This window comes from Rutilus rutilus, assembly GCF_951802725.1.
Source record: "Rutilus rutilus genome assembly, chromosome: 24".
NCBI lineage: Eukaryota > Metazoa > Chordata > Actinopteri > Cypriniformes > Leuciscidae > Rutilus > Rutilus rutilus.
The window spans coordinates 30677372-30702161 of NC_140228.1; the positions used below are offsets into that span (position 1 = coordinate 30677372).

The 24790-nt window shown below is 41.6% G+C and overlaps 1 protein-coding gene across 1 annotated transcript in view; it reads left to right on the forward strand.

Annotated features, from left to right (window-relative positions):
- LOC311284375 (cadherin-7) overlaps window positions 1–24790 on the forward strand; it is a gene marked incomplete at its 5' end in the record, with an annotated part of 92309 nt that overhangs the window by 15589 nt on the left and 51930 nt on the right. The window contains 2 exons of the mRNA XM_084399371.1: window positions 4771–5065; window positions 9872–9991. Of these exons, the coding sequence (XP_084255497.1) occupies window positions 4771–5065; window positions 9872–9991 (415 nt within the window). The remainder of the gene's footprint in view (window positions 1–4770; window positions 5066–9871; window positions 9992–24790) is intronic.

The window sequence follows — 24790 nt, forward strand, 5'->3', positions numbered from 1 at the left end:
CTCACAGAAACGCGATTCATATAATAGAAACGCGATTCATCTTTTTGCGGTTTACATAGGCCTACACTAACGTTATTCCATAACGTTATTCCATAACGTTATTCCACATTAACACTTGAGAAAAGATAACTTAGCCTACCTCACTCCTCAGCGGGATCTATTGCTCCTCATATCAGCACTGTTCTGAGGAAACTTTTCCTATATTTCCTTTTCCTATATTTTTCCTATATTATGCCTCACTCGCGGCGCGCTGTGTTTACAGCTGATGTGGGCGTTTCACAGGTCTGAAATGGTTCTCAGAATTTGCGTTTGAATAGCGCGCGCTCTCCGGGGCGTGGTCACATTACATTTGAATGAGGTCTAATGAGCTCGACTGGAATCGCTCTCTTTTAATACAGATTTCACAAGCTGAGAATATTTGTTTTTTATATAAATTACTTCATTTAAAAGAAGAGAATTCAAGCTTCATGCCTGTGTGTCTGTATGCCTGTTTGACTGAGTATTCGCTGAGTTACAGTTCATTTTCGGACGCATTTCAGAATGGACTTCACTGACAGAGAGAAGGCAGAACTCGCATCACGTTTATTTTTCTTTATTTGGCAAAAAGCACAACACTTTGTTTTTATTGTGAGTATACACAAAAATAATACACACTTAACAGGATCGATTGATGTATGAAACTTGTTTGTAATATCAAAGTCAACAGAGCAAAATGAATCTCTTTGGAACTGATAAGAAAAAAAGCGAGCTGGTATCATCGGCGATACCGCCGACCCCAGGGGGTTAAACATAATTATACAAATAAAATACTTTATGTATTATTTTGGAACAATTTATTGCAACTTGCATTAAGTGATACGTAGCTAATTAGCACTGAGGCAGAGGTAATTTACACTAAGTGGTACATACACTCACCTAAAGGATTATTAGGAACACCATACTAATACTGTGTTTGACCCCCTTTCGCCTTCAGAACTGCCTTAACTCTATGTGGCATTGATTCAACAAGGTGCTGAAAGCATTCTTTAGAAATGTTGGCCCATATTGATAGGATAGCATCTTGCAGTTGATGGAGATTTGTGGGATGCACATCCAGGGCACGAAGCTCCCGTTCCACCACATCCCAAAGATGCTCTATTGGGTTGAGATGTGGTGACTGTGGGGCCATTTTAGTACAGTGAACTCATTGTCATGTTCAAGAAACCAATTTGAAATGATTCGAGCTTTGTGACATGGTGCATTATCCTGCTGGAAGTAGCCATCAGAGGATGGGTACATGGTGGTCATAAAGGGATGGACATGGTCAGAAACAATGCTCAGGTAGGCCGTGGCATTTAAACGATGCCCAATTGGCACTAAGGGGCCTAAAGTGTGCCAAGAAAACATCCCCCACACCATTACACCACCACCACCAGCCTGCACAGTGGTAACAAGGCATGATGGATCCATGTTCTCATTCTGTTTACGCCAAATTCTGACTCTACCATCTGAATGTCTCAACAGAAATCGAGACTCATCAGACCAGGCAACATTTTTCCAGTCTTCAACTGTCCAATTTTGGTGAGCTCGTGCAAATTGTAGCCTCTTTTTCCTATTTGTAGTGGAGATGAGTGGTACCCGGTGGGGTCTTCTGCTGTTGTAGCCCATCCGCCTCAAGGTTGTGCGTGTTGTGGCTTCACAAATGCTTTGCTGCATACCTCGGTTGTAACGAGTGGTTATTTCAGTCAAAGTTGCTCTTCTATCAGCTTGAATCAGTCGGCCCATTCTCCTCTGACCTCTAGCATCAACAAGGCATTTTCGCCCACAGGACTGCCGCATACTGGATGTTTTTCCCTTTTCACACCATTCTTTGTAAACCCTAGAAATGGTTGTGTGTGAAAATCCCAGTAACTGAACAGATTGTGAAATACTCAGACCGGCCCGTCTGGCACCAACAACCATGCCACGCTCAAAATTGCTTAAATCACCTTTCTTTCCCATTCTGACATTCAGTTTGGAGTTCAGGAGATTGTCTTGACCAGGACCACACCCCTAAATGCATTGAAGCAACTGCCATGTGATTGGTTGATTAGATAATTGCATTAATGAGAAATTGAACAGGTGTTCCTAATAATCCTTTAGGTGAGTATATATTCAGTTCATGTATTGTTCTCATGCTGGACAACTTTCCAAATTAAAGTCATTTCCTCCGCTCTGCCCAATAAAAAGTCAGACAACTTTGATTTAATGTGGATAAGGGTGCGCCCTGTACTCCCTTCCTCTGAGTCTGTGTATCGTGGTCCCCCTCCTACGATCCCTAAGTTTACTCGTCCAGATCCTAGTGACCTTAAAGGTTGTATCAGCGATTTCAGGCCAAAACATAAATTATCACATTCATCTAATCTTTCCTAACGATCCGCTAGCTGCCCGCCCCATAAGCCAGAGATTATCGTCGAGCTGAAGCCCATGTCCTTAAACACGTCCAACAGGAATCCTTCTCTGAAGATTACCACCTGTTAGAATCTGGGAAGACAGTTAAACCTAGTAGCCGTCTAGTCGCCTTGGCTCCTTTTAGTGGCTTGATTAGAGTGGGTGGTCGTTTGAGGAGAGTGGCCGACTTCGCGGATTCTGTTCTCCATCCTGTAGTCCTAGACCCTAAGCATCCAGTTACTCGCCTGATCATCCGTCAGTACGACAACCAGCTGCATCATCCTGGATCAGAACGGCTGTTTGCTGAAATAAGGAGGTGTTATTGGATCCTGCAAGGCCGTGAAGCTGTTCGACGTTTTCAGCATACCTGTCCGGAATGTTGTCGGTGGAGAGCCCAACCTTCGGTGCCTCAGATGTCTGATCTACCCTCTACCCGTCTCCAGCTTTACAAGCCTGCCTTCCATTCATGTGGCATGGATTGCTTTGGTCCTTTCCTGATCAAAATTGGAAGACGTTCTCTTTAAGTGTCTCACCACAAGAGCAGTACACCTAGACTTACTCCCTAGCTTGAGTACTGATTCCTTCCTTATGGCCCTTAGGAGGTTCATCGCTAGGAGAGGCACCCCAACCCAGTCCCTTTTGTGGAGGCGAGCGTGAGTTGCAGGAAGCATTTGCTGCCTTAGCTCCTGACCTGCAGCGTCATCTTGCTCACCAGAAGATCCACTTCTGCTTTAATCCACCAGCAGCCCCTCACTTTGGTGGGGTTTGGGAGAGGGAGGTGAGATTTGCCTGGAATAATAAATTTTCTTGTCCCTAATAGTCAACATAATTTGTTACAAGGGAAGCAACAAAAACAAGGGACACACGAAAACCAAATTATAGGCTCAAAAATTATATTTATTTAATTACAAAATAAGGCAACACTAAATAATAAAATGGAAACAACTAAAGAAAATAACAATGTTTCTGTATTTATCAGTAAGGTCAGTGTGTAAAGCAAGATGCAGGGTTGAAATGTAATGCAGTGTTGGAGTAGAAATGTAAATGCAAATACAAATGGAAAAGGTAACAAAATACAATGCAACCCAAGTCCAAAACCAAAGTCCAAAACCAAAGTTCAAAACCAAAGAATGCCCCTCTCTGGTGAATTGGTGATCTCTTAAGCCGTGTCTAAGGCACGAACACAGGTGCTTCCAGTTGACTGTCTATTGAGGTGATTAGTGGGCTCAGGTACCAACAGCAATTCCCAGAATCAACAGCAGAGGTCGTCACACAGGGGAAACTGTAAAATGAACTGCAGCAGTGCTAAACTTGCATCATAAAACTACAACACTCGAACTATAAATGTATGAATTAAACTCACTGAGACTGTCGACAGTTTCTTTTCCATGCATCATTTTATTATATCCATGTTTGTGGTTAGTTACAGTCAAATCATATAAAACAGTGAAATCGCCCTCGAACTCTTCTGTCTTGCCTACACTCGAGACGGTGACGGGAGCTGAACTCCACTGAATGGCTTCTTTCCTATTGGTTGTCGCTCGCGAAAATCGCTTCTCATTTGCATAAAGTTGAAATTTCTCAACTGTGATGTAGATTACCTAGATATTACACTTTTTTAAAATGAGACTCTGTAAATCGAGGGGATGGGGGGCCTACAAAACCTCTCAGCCCCGGGGCCTAACATTAGGTTACGGCGGCTCTGGATATCACTCTTGCCTGTCTTCAAAACTTGAGAGCCCTGATGATAAAAACTGCAAATGGATTTTTGATATCTCAAATGGTTTTACCATGACAAGGCAAAACATTTATGGAAAAAAAGGAAAGCGGAAGTGTCACATGTCTTGTAGGCGGTGTATGATTGGTCATGGATGATCACATGGATGTGGATATTGTTCTTCTCAGTCATAGCACCACCAACTGGCAGCAGAAAGTGTGGCTCTTATTACAAAATTAAGAAAAGGTAGAGGATCTTGCACACTTTTTCAAAAGAAACGACATGATTGCAAAGATGTAAATAAATGCTGTAAAACACTGAGGAAGTTCCTCCATGACTGAAATGTTTGTTACTTTTACATGCACTGAGCACTTTATTTTTGCACATGGAAAAAAAATAACATAATTGCTTGACTGCAGTTCCAGGTGTGTACATGCAAAGAAAACTTCACAAGTGAAATTCAAAATTTTTAAAAGTTGTGCTGAAATAGTCATTTAGGTTTATTATAACTTCACTGTAATTTGTTGTACTGTTTTGTTTAAAAGCTGCAATCCATTTATTCACATCTAAATGTCAGAGCATTAAACAGCTGTAGTGTGTGTTCTGGTTGTCTACAAGTCTGTGTTGTGTGTGTTTTTTCACAGCTGCATTCAGATGTGGATAAGGGTGATGGAAATGTCCGGTACGTGTTGACAGGGGAGGGAGCATCTTCAGTCTTCACTATCGATGAGAATACAGGAGACATCCATGCTACCAAACGCCTGGACCGAGAGGAACAGGGTTATTACACGCTGCGTGCTCAAGCGGTCGACCGCGAAACTAGCCTTCCGCTAGAGGACGAGTCTCAGTTCATTGTGAAGGTTCAGGACATCAATGACAACGAGCCCAAGTTCCTGGATGGGCCGTACACCTCAGGAGTGCCCGAAATGTCTCCTCTCGGTACGTTCATTTAACTAATCTTTGATCATCTTCAAAAGCTTATGATTACTTTCTTAGAAGGACACGTATAAAAATACATTTAAAAATAGCCAAGAACTACCTTTCAAAAGTTTGGGATCGGTATGATTATTTAAAATGTTTTTAAAGCAAGTTTCTTCTGCTCTCAAAGACTGCATTTATTTGACAAACAAGGGCTGTACAAAAAAAACCTCTTGTGTGTGTGGAAACTCCTTCACAGATTCAGTATCTGCCATTGCTAGTAAAAAAAAAAAAAAAGAGCCTTTGTTACTAAACTGATGAAAACGTTGCGTTAGAACGAGGAAAGGTGAATTGGGCTGTTTCTTGAAGTAACACGAGGCAGGACATGCTAATAATCTCCATCATAGCTGTATTTCTCTGCAGTGTGTTATTGAAGAATGTCTGAAAACTGACCAGACATCAACTAAAGAAACTGATTTACAGAATGAGATTATTGCAAAACGAAAAGAAGATGATAAGCTTTTGCCTGTTTTCTCAATATTTTAAGGCACAGAATTGTGTGCTTTTACTCCCAAGATGCAGTGAGCCACTGAATGTGTGTCAAATCTTGAAAACCGCCAATGAAAATAACCAAGAGCTTTCCGAAGCACAAGAACATGACAAATGAGAGTGAGGGCAAGAGACAAACACACAGTCACTAACATGAAACATGGAGGCAGAAGCTGCCAAAGGATCAGATCGCTGATGTCTCAGATCCCAGGACATCTCCTGAAGGATTCTGAAGCTTAATGCTCCTTGCCTGAGGAGCCTGTCAGAACGTGATTCATAGATTCAACTTCCAGGTTATGTTGGAGTGACCGTGTGTCAGAAGCTGCGATAGCGAACAGCAGCTCAGTGTGTGTGAATCAGTCACATATTCAGTGTGTGTGTATCAGTCACATATTCAGTGTGTGTGTGTATCAGTCACATATTCAGTGTGTGTGTATCAGTCACATATTCAGTGTGTGTGTATCAGTCACATATTCAGTGTGTGTGTATCAGTCACATGACTGGCGTATTCAGTGTGTGGATCAGTCACTTAAGGCTTGTTGGACTTCATGCAGCTCTGCGCAGACCGATCGGCGGCTGACTTGAAGCAGTGCATGCCGGTTTGAAATTTTGTCCGACTTGATCCAGCGCCGACGCCGTGTGACTGTGACGTATGCCATCAAAGCACCGCGAGAGCGATTCGAGAGTAGCCGGAGAATTCAGCCAGCGCAGCTTCTCAAGAGCGGCTGCACGAGGGCTGATGACGTCACAGCTGTTCCACGATTGGCCGGATTCACCGCATGACAACGATCACGTGTGTTTTGTGTTTATTCGAACACCTTTAGTTCCTCTAAAGCTCACAAATCAGTTTTTTTAAATGTTTATCAAATTAAAACTGATTAAAAAACGTAGACTCTTCATTGATAGTAGCTTATGTTGAACTTAATTCTTGTTCAAACAGACGCTGTATGAAGCAGTACATAAAGTATTGAATGAAAATGTTTCTGAAACATAGTGTATTATTTGGCAAATATTGCATTTATTTCACTTCAGCTGTGGTAAAGTATGCAAACACCACGTGAGCGGTCACTACGGGAACCAGAAAGTGTCCGACTTCACGTCTCCGTTTGCAGCTCCTCCCCGCCGGCACGCGGATACTCTCGCCGATCGGTTACATCCAGCCGCAGCCCATGTCCAACACACCTTGTGTGTGAATCAGTCACATGACTGGCGTATTCAGTGTGTGTGGATCAGTCACATGACAGACATATATACGGCACTGATGGCACATGCAAGTCTTGCACTGAAGCATAACAGAAATCTCCTGTTGCAATAACTCTGGTATTTGATATCGATAACTAAAGGTGAATCTGAGGGGATGCAGGCCTCATAAAATCACTGTCTCTATAAAAACCTCAGGAGAATTACCTGATGACCAACACACAGATAGAGATAGATAAATAGAAATAAATTACCTCACATTCTACAGAGCATTGAGAATTCAGTGTTTCGCTCATTTACCAGACACAATATATCACACTCTCACAATGTTACATTTTGTGTTGATTCTTGTGTACAGCAAACAGAAACCAAACTACTGATCATAAGAAAATGAGATATAGTGATCATAACGGTCAAATTTCAGCTCTTGTTTGGGGGAGGAATATGAAAAAGTGTCATCTCTTAAAATTAGTCGAGATATATTTATTTTCATTACTGTCAGATGACAGTCGGCTGCCTAGAACACAGAACTGATTGAAAACCACAGAGATGCATTTCTAGTACGCAGAAAATGAATGGAAACCTGAGAATGTGATCATTCACTGTAATGAAGATGGACAAATGAGAGATGACAGAGAGAGAGAGAGAGAGAGAGAGAGAGAGAGAGAGAGAGAGAGAGAGAGAGAGAGAGAGAGAGAATGAGAGAATGGCACCACTGATGGATAAATAAAATTGTGTGTGTGTGTGTGTGTGTGTGTGTGTGTGTGTGTGTGTGTGTGTGTGTGTGTGTGTGTGTGTGTGTGTGTGTGTGGTTTTAAAAAAGCTGTTGTTGGATTTATTGTACATTCCTAACGCATCTTATAAGTTTGTTTTTATGATTTGCTTTATGTAGTAATTAGGTTAAAAGCATCAGTACTCCCCTCTGCAGGAATTCTATGACTTTAAGCTCTCAGTTCAGACAGTGTAATATGTTACATTAAGGCCAGATCAATATGGAACAATACCTCATCTATTCTCTATGACGTTTTCATACTGTTTACTTCCATGCGAAATGTCATTGACTTTGACCCATACAATTTGTTTCATTTGAGATAGACTGTATGACGGTGAAAATAACCTAACAAACTGAATATTAGCGTACTCTAATTATGTGGCTCCCCAGTACAGCGTCCTGAAGCAGACAGCATGAGCTCATGTTCAACAAATGCTTCCAGTTTTTAGCACATCTTGCTTGAAGTGGCTTTTGTTTATTGTGCAAAATGGATAGAGAATAGACCAGATATCTCTGCCTAGATGAGCCCAATTATTTTTCTAGATAGTTAAAGCTTTGTGTCTTGTTTTCATTTCATGGTCAATTAATTTAGTAAAATACAATACATGCAATGTTTTATTGGGTGCAGCACCTAGTACGCAAACTTCGGACTCAGTTGTGTTGTGACTTGTTTCCGTTGTGTTGTGGCTTGTTTCCGTTGGGTTTTGATTTGATTTTGTTGTGTTGTGACTTGTTTCCGTTGTGTTGTGACTTGATTTTGTTGTGTTGTGACTTGTTTCCGTTGGGTTTTGACTTGATTTTGTTGTGTTGTGACTTGTTTCCGTTGGGTTTTGACTTGATTTTGTTGTGTTGTGACTTGTTTCCGTTGTGTTGTGACTTGATTTTGTTGTGTTGTGACTTGTTTCCGTTGTGTTGTGACTTGATTCTGTTGTGTTGTGACTTGTTTCCGTTGTGTTGTGGCTTGATTCTGTTGTGTTGTGACTTGTTTCCGTTGTGTTGTGACTTGTTTCCGTTGTGTTGTGGCTTGTTTCCGTTGGGTTTTGATTTGATTTTGTTGTGTTGTGACTTGTTTCCGTTGGGTTTTGACTTGATTTTGTTGTGTTGTGACTTGTTTCCGTTGTGTTGTGACTTGATTTTGTTGTGTTGTGACTTGTTTCCGTTGTGTTGTGGCTTGATTCTGTTGTGTTGTGACTTGTTTCCGTTGTGTTGTGACTTGATTTTGTTGTGTTGTGACTTGTTTCCGTTGTGTTGTGGCTTGATTCTGTTGTGTTGTGACTTGTTTCCGTTGGGTTTTGACTTGATTTTGTTGTGTTGTGACTTGTTTCCGTTGTGTTGTGACTTGATTTCGTTGTGTTGTGACTTGTTTCCGTTGGGTTTTGCCTTGATTTCGTTGTGTTGTGACTTGATTTTGTTGTGTTGTGACTTGTTTCCATTGTGTTGTGACTTGTTTCCTTTGTGTTGTGACTTGATTTCGTTGTGTTGTGAACTGATGTTTTTCTTTTTAAATTCCGTTGTGTTGTGGCTTGTTTCCGTTGGGTTTTGATTTGATTTTGTTGTGTTGTGACTTGTTTCCGTTGGGTTTTGACTTGATTTTGTTGTGTTGTGACTTGTTTCCGTTGTGTTGTGACTTGATTTTGTTGTGTTGTGACTTGTTTCCGTTGTGTTGTGGCTTGATTCTGTTGTGTTGTGACTTGTTTCCGTTGTGTTGTGACTTGATTTTGTTGTGTTGTGACTTGTTTCCGTTGTGTTGTGGCTTGATTCTGTTGTGTTGTGACTTGTTTCCGTTGGGTTTTGACTTGATTTTGTTGTGTTGTGACTTGTTTCCGTTGTGTTGTGACTTGATTTCGTTGTGTTGTGACTTGTTTCCATTGTGTTGTGACTTGTTTCCTTTGTGTTGTGACTTGATTTCGTTGTGTTGTGAACTGATGTTTTTCTTTTTAAATTCCGTTGTGTTGTGGCTTGTTTCCGTTGTGTTGTGAACTGATGTTTTCTTTTTAAATTATGTTGTTTTGTGGCTTGTTTCCGTTGTGCTGTGACTTGATTTGGTTGTGTTGTGAATTGATGTTTTCTTTTTAAATTCCGTTGTGTTGTGGCTTGTTTCCGTTGTGTTGTGATTGTTAGCTTTTAAATTCCGTTGTTTTGTGGCTTGTTTCTGTTGGGTTGTGACTTGATTTCGTTGTGTTGTGAACTACTTGGCCACCGTAAGACACAGCATTGCCATGGTAACTCACATCACATCCTGTTCCCTTCAGCTATATTGTTTCCTGATGCTCACTAGCGTGTTGTGTTGCGTATGTTCTGCACAGGCACGACGGTGGTTCAGGTGACAGCGACGGATGCTGACGACCCCACTTACGGCAACAGCGCCAGAGTTGTGTACAGCATCATACACGGACACCCTTACTTCTCTGTGGAGCCCAAGACAGGTAACTTTACATTTATCTCATGAATATATCTGAATAGTTGGCATTAAATATTTGTAGAAATTTGGGACTTTTCAACATTGTTTTTGGCCAAGCAAAAAAAAAAATTAAAGTGGACATATGGCAAGGCAAGGCAAGGCAAGTTTATTTATATAGCACATTTCATACACAATGGCAATTCAAAGTGCTTTACATAGAAGAAATTAAAAATAATAAAAGAAATAATTAAAACAGTTTAGAAAAATAAAATACAGTACAGTACAAACAGTCGGACGAACAGTGGCACAGTGCTCATTCAGTAAATGCATAGCTAAACAGATGTGTTTTGAGTCTGGATTTGAATGTGACTACAGTAGGAGCACGTCTGATCTCCTCTGGAAGCTGGTTCCAGCTGCGGCTGGCATAATAGCTAAAAGCAGATTCGCCATGCTTAGAGTGAACCCTTGGTATTTCTAGCTGATATGATCCTAATGATCTGAGTGACCTGTTGGGTTTATATTCAGTGAGCATATCTGCAATATATTGTGGTCCTAGGCCATTGAATGATTTATATACCAGTAATAATACTTTAAAATCAATCCTAAATTTAACTGGGAGCCAGTGTAAAGACCTGAGGACTGGTGTGATATGTTCATATTTTCTGGTTCTGCTCAGAATCCTGGCGGCAGCGTTCTGTATGAGCTGCAACTGTCTTATGGTCTTTTTGGGAAGGCCAGTGAGGAGTCCATTACAATAATCCACCCTGCTGGTGATGAAAGCATGAACAAGTTTCTCTAGGTCTTGTCTGGAAACAAAGCATCTAATTCTTGCAATATTTTTCAGATGATAGTATGCTGATTTAGTTATTGCTTTGACATGACTACTGAAACTAAGGTCTGACTCTAGTGTCACACCAAGATTCCTGACTTGATGTTTAGTTGTTTGACCCCTAGAGTGAAGGTATGCGTTCACCTTAAGAACTTCATCTTTGTTTCCAAACGCAATAACTTCAGTTTTGTCTTTGTTTAACTGAAGAAAGTTTTGACACATCCAACTGTTGACTTCATCAATGCATTGGCACAGGGAGTCAATGGGGCTGTAGTCGTTAGGCGATAGGGCTAAGTAGATCTGTGTGTCGTCTGCATAGCTGTGGTAAGCAATTTGGTTCTTTCTCATTATTTGGCTCATTGGGAGCATATACAGGTTGGATATACAGCATATATGGGCAACTTTTATGCTTCATTTTTGGAGCATATGACTTGTGTGATGTGTGTTATATTTTATGTCAGGGGTTGGCAAGCATTCTGGCATGATGAGCCAAGACTCAACGAATTTAAGAGTGAAAACAGAGTGTTATGTCACTGTCCATTTTTGGGCAGGTCCTTATCCCAAGCTTAAATAGATATTCCACCCAAAAATGTATATTCTCTCATAATTTACTCACCCTCATGCCGTCCAAGATGTATATGACTTTCTTTCTTCTGTGGAAAAAAAACATCTTTCACAGATGAAAGAACAATCTCTGTGAGTCCATATAATGCAAGTGTACGGGACTCTCAAAGCTGACACTTCAAAAACCATCCAAACAAACACAACAGGAATCCATACGAGCCCGGTTGATGAATCATTGTCTTCTGTGTGTGAGAAAAATACGAATATTTTATAGTTTATTTTATTATAAAGAATCACTTCCTGCCACTTCCATGTTGTGAATAACAAAACATTGTGAAGCATGATGTAATTACATTGTGAATCTTGTGCGAGAAGTGATGCGGAGCTCAGTTTCACAACACACTTCCATAACATGGTTGGCTGGAAGCGATGCTCTATAGTTTAAAAAGTTTTATTAGGTATTACTCACAGAGATGGAATATTTTTCTAAAAATCTCAGTTTGTGTTCCACAGTAATATAGGACTTGATGTTCTAAGTCAAATCCCTGTGCAGAGTTGGCCTACCTGATGCCAGCAGTGAGATTTGAGTGGTAAAGGAGGGTAGGAATATAATAGTCCTCAGGTGAGCACCTTCTTCATGACCCTTTCACTGATGAACCCACAGCGCCTCCAGAGGGCATCCCAGGTACACCCCCTCATCTCCATACCCCCCAGTCTTCATAACTCCATACCCCCCAGTCTTCATAACTCCATACCCCCCAGTCTTCATAACTCCATACCCTCCAGTCTTCATAACTCCATACCCCCAGTCTTCATAACTCCATACCCCCCAGTCTTCATAACTCCATACACCCCAGTCTTCATAACTCCATACACCCCAGTCTTCATAACTCCATACCCCCCAGTCTTCATAACTCCATACCCCCCAGTCTTCATAACTCCATACCCCCCAGTCTTCATAACTTATAACTCCATACACCCCAGTCTTCATAACTCCATATCCCCCAGTCTTCATAACTCCATACCCCCCGTCTTCATAACTCCATATCCCCCATTCTTCATAACTCCATTCCTACCAGTCTTCATAACTCCATACCCCCCGTCTTCATAACTCCATATCCCCCAGTCTTCATAACTCCATTCCTACCAGTCTTCATAACTCCATACCCCCAGTCTTCATAACTCCATACACCCCAGTCTTCATAACTCTATACACCCCAGTCTTCATAACTCCATACCCCCCAGTCTTCATAACTCCATACCCCCCAGTCTTCATAACTCCATACCTCCCAGTCTTCATAAGTCCATACCCCCCAGTCTTCATAACTCCATACCCCCAGTCTTCATAACTCATAACTCCATACACCCCAGTCTTCATAACTCCATATCCCCCGTCTTCATAACTCCATACCCCCCGTCTTCATAACTCCATATCCCCCAGTCTTCATAACTCCATACACCCCAGTCTTCATAACTCCATACCCCCCAGTCTTCATAACTCCATACCCCCCAGTCTTCATAACTCCATACCCCCCAGTCTTCATAACTCCATACCCCCCAGTCTTCATAAGTCCATACCCCCCAGTCTTCAGAACTCCATACCCCCCAGTCTTCATAACTCCATACCCCCCAGTCTTCATAACTCCATACACCCCAGTCTTCATAACTCCATACCCCCCAGTCTTCATAACTCCATACCCCCCAGTCTTCATAACTCCATACCCCCCAGTCTTCATAACTCATAACTCCATACACCCCAGTCTTCATAACTCCATATCCCCCAGTCTTCATAACTCCATACCCCCCGTCTTCATAACTCCATATCCCCCAGTCTTCATAACTCCATTCCTACCAGTCTTCATAACTCCATACCCCCCCGTCTTCATAACTCCATATCCCCCAGTCTTCATAACTCCATTCCTACCAGTCTTCATAACTCCATACCCCCCGTCTTCATAACTCCATATCCCCCAGTCTTCATAACTCCATACACCCCAGTCTTCATAACTCCATACCCCCCAGTCTTCATAACTCCATACCCCCCAGTCTTCATAACTCCATACCCCCCAGTCTTCATAACTCCATATCCCCCAGTCTTCATAACTCCATACCCCCCGTCTTCATAACTCCATATCCCCCAGTCTTCATAACTCCATTCCTACCAGTCTTCATAACTCCATACCCCCCGTCTTCATAACTCCATACACCCCAGTCTTCATAACTCCATAGCCTCCAGTCTTCATAACTCCATACCCCCCAGTCTTCATAACTCCATACCCCCCAGTCTTCATAACTCCATACCCCCCAGTCTTCATAACTCCATACCCCCCAGTCTTCATAACTCATAACTCCATACACCCCTGTCTTCATAACTCATAACTCCATACACCCCAGTCTTCATAACTCCATATCTTCATAACTCCATACCCCCAGTCTTCATAACTCCATATCTTCATAACTCCATACCCCCCAGTCTTCATAACTCCATACCCCCCAGTCTTCATAACTCCATACCCCGAGTCCTCATAACTCGATATCCCCCAGTCTTCATAACTCCATAACCCCCTGTCTTCATAACCCCATGCCTCCCAGTCTTCATAACTCCATATCCCCCAGTCTTCATAACTCCATTCCTACCAGTCTTCATAACTCCATACCCCCCGTCTTCATAACTCCATATCCCCCAGTCTTCATAACTCCATAACCCCCTGTCTTCATAACCCCATACCCCCCGTCTTCATAACTCCATATCCCCCAGTCTTCATAACTCCATTCCTACCAGTCTTCATAACTCCATACCCCCCGTCTTCATAACTCCATATCCCCCAGTCTTCATAACTCCATACACCCCAGTCTTCATAACTCCATATCCCCCAGTCTTCATAACTCCATTCCTACCAGTCTTCATAACTCCATACCCCCCGTCTTCATAACTCCATATCCCCCTGTCTTCATAACTCCATTCCTACCAGTCTTCATAACTCCATACCCCCAGTCTTCATAACTCCATACCCCTCAGTCTTCATAACTCCATATCTCCCAGTCTTCATAACTCCATACCCCCCAGTCTTCATAACTCCATACCCCCCAGTCTTCATAACTCCATACCCCCCAGTCTTCATAACTCCATACCCCCCAGTCTTCATAACTCATAACTCCATACACCCCAGTCTTCATAACTCCATATCCCCCAGTCTTCATAACTCCATACCCCCCGTCTTCATAACTCCATATCCCCCAGTCTTCATAACTCCATTCCTACCAGTCTTCATAACTCCATACCCCCCGTCTTCATAACTCCATATCCCCCAGTCTTCATAACTCCATTCCTACCAGTCTTCATAACTCCATACCCCCAGTCTTCATAACTCCATACACCCCAGTCTTCATAACTCCATACACCCCAGTCTTCATAACTCCATACCCCCCAGTCTTCATAACTCCATACCCCCCAGTCTTCATAACTCCATACCTCCCAGTCTTCATAAGTCCATACCCCCCAGTCTTCATAACTCCATACCCCCCAGTCTTCATAACTCATAACTCCATACACCCCAGTCTTCATAACTCCATATCCCCCGTCTTCATAACTCCATACCCCCCGTCTTCATAACTCCATATCCCCCAGTCTTCATAACTCCATACACCCCAGTCTTCATAACTCCATACCCCCCAGTCTTCATAACTCCATACCCCCCAGTCTTCATAACTCCATACCCCCCAGTCTTCATAACTCCATACCCCCCAGTCTTCATAAGTCCATACCCCCCAGTCTTCATAACTCCATACCCCCCAGTCTTCATAACTCCATACCCCCCAGTCTTCATAACTCCATACACCCCAGTCTTCATAACTCCATACCCCCCAGTCTTCATAACTCCATACCCCCCGTCTTCATAACTCCATACCCCCCAGTCTTCATAACTCCATACCCCCCAGTCTTCATAACTCATAACTCCATACACCCCAGTCTTCATAACTCCATATCCCCCAGTCTTCATAACTCCATACCCCCCGTCTTCATAACTCCATATCCCCCAGTCTTCATAACTCCATTCCTACCAGTCTTCATAACTCCATACCCCCCGTCTTCATAACTCCATATCCCCCAGTCTTCATAACTCCATACACCCCAGTCTTCATAACTCCATATCCCCCAGTCTTCATAACTCCATTCCTACCAGTCTTCATAACTCCATACCCCCCGTCTTCATAACTCCATATCCCCCAGTCTTCATAACTCCATTCCTACCAGTCTTCATAACTCCATACCCCCAGTCTTCATAACTCCATACACCCCAGTCTTCATAACTCCATACACCCGTCTTCATAACTCCATACCCCCCAGTCTTCATAACTCCATACCCCCCAGTCTTCATAACTCCATACCCCCCAGTCTTCATAACTCCATACCCCCCAGTCTTCATAAGTCCATACCCCCCAGTCTTCATAACTCCATACCCCCCAGTCTTCATAACTCATAACTCCATACACCCCAGTCTTCATAACTCCATATCCCCCAGTATTCATAACTCCATACCCCCCGTCTTCATAACTCCATATCCCCCAGTCTTCATAACTCCATTCCTACCAGTCTTCATAACTCCATACCCCCCGTCTTCATAACTCCATACACCCCAGTCTTCATAACTCCATAGCCTCCAGTCTTCATAACTCCATACCCCCCATTCTTCATAAGTCCATACCCCCCAGTCTTCATAACTCCATACCCCCCAGTCTTCATAACTCATAACTCCATACACCCCAGTCTTCATAACTCCATATCTTCATAACTCCATACCCCCCAGTCTTCATAACTCCATATCTTCATAACTCCATACCCCCCAGTCTTCATAACTCCATACCCCCCAGTCTTCATAACTCCATACCCCGAGTCCTCATAACTCGATATCCCCCAGTCTTCATAACTCCATAACCCCCTGTCTTCATAACCCCATGCCTCCCAGTCTTCATAACTCCATATCCCCCAGTCTTCATAACTCCATTCCTACCAGTCTTCATAACTCCATACCCCCCGTCTTCATAACTCCATATCCCCCAGTCTTCATAACTCCATAACCCCCTGTCTTCATAACCCCATACCCCCCGTCTTCATAACTCCATATCCCCCAGTCTTCATAACTCCATTCCTACCAGTCTTCATAACTCCATACCCCCCGTCTTCATAACTCCATATCCCCCAGTCTTCATAACTCCATACACCCCAGTCTTCATAACTCCATGTCCCCCAGTCTTCATAACTCCATTCCTACCAGTCTTCATAACTCCATACCCCCCGTCTTCATAACTCCATATCCCCCTGTCTTCATAACTCCATTCCTACCAGTCTTCATAACTCCATACCCCCAGTCTTCATAACTCCATACACCCCAGTCTTCATAACTCCATACCCCCCAGTCTTCATAACTCCATACCCCCCAGTCTTCATAACTCCATACCCCCCAGTCTTCATAACTCCATACCCCCCAGTCTTCATAAGTCCATACCCCCCAGTCTTCATAACTCCATACCCCCAGTCTTCATAACCCATAACTCCATACACCCCAGTCTTCATAACTCCATATCCCCCAGTCTTCATAACTCCATACCCCCCGTCTTCATAACTCCATATCCCCCAGTCTCCATAACTCCATTCCTACCAGTCTTCATAACTCCATACCCCCCGTCTTCATAACTCCATACACCCCAGTCTTCATAACTCCATACCCTCCAGTCTTCATAACTCCATACCCCCCAGTCTTCATAACTCCATACCCCCCAGTCTTCATAACTCATAACTCCATACCCCGCAGTCTTCATAACTCCATACACCCCAGTCTTCATAACTCCATACCCCCCAGTCTTCATAACTCCATACCCCCCAGTCTTCATAACTCATAACTCCATACCCCGCAGTCTTCATAACTCCATACACCCCAGTCTTCATAACTCCATACACCCCAGTCTTCATAACTCCATACCCCCCTGTCTTCATAACTCCATACCCCCCAGTCTTCATAAGTCCATACCCCCCAGTCTTCATAACTCCATACCCCCCAGTCTTCATAACTCCATACCCCCCAGTCTTCATAACTCATAACTCCATACACCCCAGTCTTCATAACTCCATATCTTCATAACTCCATACCCCCCAGTCTTCATAACTCCATATCTTCATAACTCCATACCCCCCAGTCTTCATAACTCCATACCCCCCAGTCTTCATAACTCCATACCCCGAGTCCTCATAACTCCATATCCCCCAGTCTTCATAACTCCATAACCCCCTGTCTTCATAACCCCATGCCTCCCAGTCTTCATAACTCCATATCCCCCAGTCTTCATAACTCCATACCCTCCAGTCTTCATAACTCCATACCCCCCCGTCTTCATAACTCCATATCCCCCAGTCTTCATAACTCCATACCCCCCAGTCTTCATAACTCCATACACCCCAGTCTTCATAACTCCATATCCCCCAGTCTTCATAACTCCATTCCTACCAGTCTTCATAACTCCATACCCCCCAGTCTTCATAACTCATAACTCCATACACCCCAGTCTTCATAACTCCATACACCCCAGTCTTCATAACTCCATACACCCCAGTCTTCATAACTCATAACTCCATACACCCCAGTCTTCATAACTCCATATCTCCCAGTCTTCATAACTCCATTCCTACCAGTCTTCATAACTCCATACCCCCCAGTGTTCATAACTCATAACTCCATACCCTCCAGTCTTCATAACTCCATACCCCCCAGTCTTCATAACTCCATATCCCCCAGTCTTCATAACTCATAACTCCATACACCCCAGTCTTCATAACTCCATATCTTCATAACTCCATACCCCCAATCTTCATAACTCCATACCCTCCAGTCTTCATAACTCCATACCCCCCAGTCTTCATAACTCCATACCCCGAGTCCTCATAACTCCATATCCCCCAGTCTTCATAACTCCATACCCCCCAAGTCTTCATAACTCCATATCCACCAGTCTTCATAACTCCATATCCCCCAGTCTTCATAACTCCATTCCTACCAGTCTTCATAACTCCATACCCCCCAGTCTTCATAACTCATAACTCCATACACCCCAGTCTTCATAACTCCATACACCCCAGTCTTCATAACTCCATACACCCCAGTCTTCATAACTCATAACTCCATACACCCCAGTCTTCATAACTCCATATCTCCCAGTCTTCATAATTCCATTCCTACCAGTCTTCATAACTCCATACCCCCCAGTCTTCATAACTCATAACTCCATACCCCCCAGTCTTCATAACTCCATACCCCCCAGTCTTCATAACTCCATATCCCCCAGTCTTCATAACTCATAACTCCATACACCCCAGTCTTCATAACTCCATATCTTCATAACTCCATACCCCCAATCTTCATAACTCCATACCCTCCAGTCTTCATAACTCCATACCCCCCTGTCTTCATAACTCCATACCCCCCAGTCTTCATAACTCCATACCCCCCAGTCTTCATAACTCCATACCCCCCAGTCTTCATAACTCCATACCCCCCAGTCTTCATAACTCCATACCCCGAGTCCTCATAACTCCATATCCCCAATCTTCATAACTCCATACCCTCCTGTCTTCATAACTCCATACCCCCCAGTCTTCATAACTCCATACCCCCCAGTCTTCATAACTCCATACCCCCAATCTTCATAACTCCATACCCTCCTGTCTTCATAACTCCATACCCCCCAGTCTTCATAACTCCATACCCCCCAGTCTTCATAACTCCATACCTCGAGTCCTCATAACTCCATATCCCCCAGTCTTCATAACTCCATAACCCCCTGTCTTCATAACCCCATGCCTCCCAGTCTTCATAACTCCATATCCCCCAGTCTTCATAACTCCATACCCCCCAAGTCTTCATAACTCCATATCCACCAGTCTTCATAACTCCATACACCCCAGTCTTTATAACTCCATCCCCCCCAGTCTTCATAACTCCATACCACCTGTCATCATAACTCCATACACCCCAGTCTTCATAACTCCATACACCAGCCCATTTATTATATTTCTGAAGGAGAAAAATTATCTTTGTCATGTTTGGCTTATATTTCACCCCTCCATTCTTCTCTGGATGTGTCGTCAGTGCAGCTAAGTTAAAGGGATAGTTCACCCAAAAATTAATATTAGCCCATGATTTACTCACCTTGAAGCCATCCTAGGTATATATGACATTCTTCTTTCAGACGAATACAATCGGAGTTATATTAAAAATAGGGCTGGGAATCGATTAAAAAAAATTAACTAATTAATTGCACAATTTGCTGTAATTAATTGCAATTAATTGCATTTCCCCCAAGCTTGTAATCATCCATATTTAAACTTAGAATCACCTAATTAAATTAAACAACACATGGAAAAAAAGGAACAGAAAATAGCCCTATAATAAACATCAATATCAATATATTATTCTTTTTCAATAATCAATCAACATAATCAATGTATTTTTTTTTTTTTACTAATTATCAAAATAAAATATAGTCCTACAAAGCTATTATTACCAGAGCATGTGATCAGAGCAGGTCATTTTACCATTGTTGCCCAGCATGACTATACCAGCTCAGCAGGGCTATAGAGCTGGTAAGTCCCGCCCATCCGTAAAACCCCAAGTGGACTTGGTTGAACTTGGTTGGACTCTAGGTTGAAAAATCGTCAATGCAAGTGAATGTGAGAAAATAATTCTTTTCTGGTCCCGTTTGAATTGTGCCATGAATGTGAACATATGTTGTCTGTGAATTTTTAATATCATTTTTCATGTTACGAGTTTGACAGTATATTGTATGATTCTTTGGCTAGCAGTTGTGGAAAAGACATAACGAGAAAGACTACATGTCGCCTATGTGACATCACCCCATAACACATTTTCCCTCCACTTGTCAAATCACGGTGCTAATGCTGCGATAATCTATGGAGACAGATCGAGATGCCTGTGTGTTTTGTACCCAAATGTCACCATTCAAACAAAATGGGCTGTTCTTTCTTCAGATTCCCGTCTGATGTAGCGAAGAGTTGTAGGCCACAAAGTGCTCTCACACAAAGTCTAACCGTATCAAACTTCTACCCGCTAAATTGTAGCATTCTTCACACGAAAAATTATATAAAAAATTCACAGACAACATATGTTCACATTCATGGCAAAATTCAAACGGGACCAGAAAATAATTATTTTCTCACATTCACTTGCATTGACGATTTTTCAACCTAGAGGTCCAGTGGGGTTAGCGGAAGGGGCGGGCCTTACCAGCTCTATTGCAAACATAAGTCTGCTACAGAGAAATTTCACCTTATTTGAGCGGACTTTGCTTTTCCAGTGCGTGATTGGTACATGATTCGATCGTTTGGGCCGTTAACGACAGAACAGAACACGCCAGAACATTGAGCAGAGAGCGCAGCGCGCCGACACACACACACACACACAAACACAGAGCGCGGCGCACACATGGAGTGGAAAAGACCCGCTCATGAAAGCTGCGCGAGAATGAAACCTTATCGCCGAACACGGAGGGGGGACGGCATATTTGCGGCCTTTTCAATAGCAGCCGCAAGTGGAAATCAAACGAAGCAAAAAAAAAGTGCTGCATTAATTGCGTTTTTTTTTTTTTTACGTGTTAAACATCTCAAATTAATCGCAAAGATTAACACGTTAATTCCCCCAGCCCTAATTAAAAAATGTCCTGGCTCTTCCAAGCTTGATAATGAGAGTGAATGGCTGTTTGACTTTGGAAGCCCATTAAAGCGCATATATTCATGATTAGAGTTCTCGACACGGCTCTGCGGGGGTTAATAAAGGTCTTCTGAAGTAAAGCGATGTGTTCATGTAAGAAAAATATCCATTTTTAAAACTTTATCGACTAAAATTAACAAATCCCCGACAGTAAACTGATGCTATATATATATATATATATATATATATATATATATATATATATATATTAGGGCTGGGAATCGATAAAAAAAAAAGAAAAAAAAAAGCACAATTTGCTGTAATTAATTGCATTTCCCCCAAGCTTGTAATCATCAATATTTAAACTTAGAATCACCTAATTAAATTAAACAACACAGGAAAAAAAAAGGAACAGAAAATAGCCCTATATTAAAATAATATTAAACATCAATATATCAATATATTATTCTTTTTCAATAATCAATCAACATAATATATATATATATTTTTTTTTACTAATTATCAAAATAAAATATAGTCCTACAAAGCTATTATTACCAGAGCATGTGATCAGAGCAGGTAATTTTACCATTGTTGCCCAGCATGACTATATCAGCTCAGCAAACAGAAGTCTACTACTGAGAAATTAGTTATTTGAGCGGACTTTACTTTTCCAGTGTGTGATCGGTACATGATTGGAGCATTTGGGCCGTTAATGACAGAGCAGAACGTGCAGCGCAAACATGGAGTGGAATATTGAGTAGAGAGTGCTGCAGCGCGCCGACACACACACACACACACGGAACGGAGACCACAGCGCACACACGGAGCGGAAAAGACCCGCTCATGAAAGCTGTGCGAGAATGAAAGGGGCGGGACGGCATATTTTCAGCCTTTTCAATAGCAGCCGCAACAGGAAATCATTAAAATGAGGCAAAAAAAAAAAAAAGTGCTGCATTAATTGCGTTATTTTTTTTAACGCGTTAAACATTTCAGATAAATCGCAAAGATTAACGTGCTAATTCCCCCAGCCCTAATATATATATATATAGAAGAACTGGTCTGGACAGACTCATTGGATCATTCTGTGCTGCATTAGGAGCACATGTGCTTCTTCGGCTGTCTTTATCATCAACCTGGAACTAAACTTTGATTCAGAACGATTTTGTGAACTGGCTCGGCCGGTTACTTGCTGTGAATCAGCTTAAACATTAGGCAATACTAATTTAAGGGTGTAACACCACAAATGCAAAACAGTAATTAATAATTTATGATTCACACTGACATATAGTAAAAGAAATCTGCACCAGTCCACAATGCACAAGTCAGTCAAAGCTGTGAGCAGTGAGCTGTGCAACACGAAGAAGAGTTAACCCTCTGGGGTCTGAGGTGTTTTCTGGGCCCTGGAGGTGTTCTGACATGCTCTGACATTTGTGCTTATTTCTGTTACTTGTGATATTTTCATGGCTAAAGTCTTATTACACTGTATTCAGCACAAACTCTGCTACATGTAAGACATGTTTTGTGTCAGAAAGCTTTATGTAAGGAGGTGTGAATCCTCATGAATATTGATGTCTATCACACCTGAGAAAGACAAAGACCCTCCCCTAATGGCCCTATCAGGTGGGGCTGTGAGAGAACTATACACAAATAATGAGTAGAGATTTAAAAAATAATGGCTTTTTGATTGTTTGGATTTATTTACAACACAACATAATCCAAAGATACACAACAAAGGACAAAAAAAAGCACATTTTCGAACACACTGATCTAAAGACAGAACAGTCACACACCTTTGTGCCATTCCTGAAACATAGTACATACCTGTCATTTCCATGGTGTTTGATTTGTCATTTTACCATGGTCATGTACAGAGACTCAAGTGGATGTTGAAGTCATCAGGACTCATCAGTGGCATCTGGTCCCTTAAAAAAAAAAATGAAACAACTGTGAACATGCTGATATCAAGAGAAAATAGTCTGCACGATTTTGGGAATACATTTTAGATGTTTCTGTATATATAGGAGTTCGGTACAATGGAGGGAAAAGCAAAACAAAAATGTAGAAAGCAATTTTTTTTATTGTGCATGTCTCAGGCTGTACCACCAAAGGAAAATAAATGTCTTAAGCCTTGTATTTTTTTAAATAAGTTTTATTAATAAAGTAAAGGCATACAACCAGTTTATTTGTAGTGCATTGACAATAGTTTTATATAATTAATAAAAAGAAAAAAAGTAATTTTACCTGAATTAATGTAAAATTAATTTGCTATATTTCAGATCAATATATTTGTTTTCCTTAAAATTTTAATTAACACTAACTTTATTCTCATCTGAATTATAAATAATTTATTTCTATATAAAATAATACTACCATTAAAAACACATTTGTTTGAGAACAAGAAATCAAAACCAATGCAATATGATGACTGTCCAAAAGATGGCACCCACAGACTGTTTTTAAATGGGGTTGGATAAATATATTTAGCTTTTAAACTGTGTGTGTGTGTGTGTGTGTGTGTGTGTGTGTGTGTGTGTGTGTGTGTGTGTGTGTGTTTGGTTGGGTGACAGTTGTAGTTTACAGTTTGACAAAAGCACAATGTTGTGTTTTTTTGCGAGTGTACACAAATATAAGTAAACACTTTGCAGTTTGAATGATGTCCTGTATGAACAAAATGACGGAGTATGTTTTTATGTTTCCACTGTTCGATCGCGCCCGCGTCTCTTTCTCTCTCTCACACACACACACACACACACACACACACACTTTACACAAAATTTATAATGTATATAAATTTAGCATTAAGCTTCATGTTTTTACTCCAATCTCATTTCATAACGCACATTTTAGTCTGGCACCAGTTTAACTAGTAGCTACAATGTAAAGTTTATACAACAATAACAAGCTTACTATTATGAATGGGAATTTCTTACCTTAAAACCTTTCTTATCTTCAAATAACGTTCTTCTAATTCTTCTGAGGTAAATCCAAAGTAGACAGCACAGCACAGCACAGACACAATGTGTCTTCCAAACTCGATGTAAATCAGAGGATTGATCAAGTCTAATGCCTTCTTTAGAGGTAATGAGGGTGTTTACAGGTCAGCGTTCCTTCACGTGGACGATTTGCATGTGAACAGCTCTCGTGCGCGTGGGACACGCTTAAGAAACTGTACATCTCATTGCTTTCATACGGATTACTTAAACAGAGAATATTAGTTTTTGATATGATTTACATCATTTTAAAAAAGCATTGTAAAGACATATGTCTCATGTCTGTGTGGCAAACATTCGTTGAGTTACAGGTCATTTTCTGTCGCGTTTCAGAATGAACTTCACGAGACGGCAGAACACGCATCATGTTTATTTTCTTTATTTTACGAAAAACACAACATTTTGTTTTTATTATGAGTGTACACAAATAAAAGAAGACATTTAACAGTTTTGAATGATGTATAACATTATTTAAACATTATTAACATTATATTATTATTATAACATATTAAACATGTATGACAAAAATTGTTATTGACAAAAGTTATTCTTGAGTCTCTTTTGCACTGATTAGAAAAAAAGCGATTTAAACTGATTTAAACAGAGTGTGTCTGCTTCCCGGACAATGTTAGGAAGACTGTTCCAGAGTTTTGGTGCTAAATAGGAGAAGGATCTACCGCCAGCAGTCGATTTTGATATTCTAGGTATTATCAACTGGC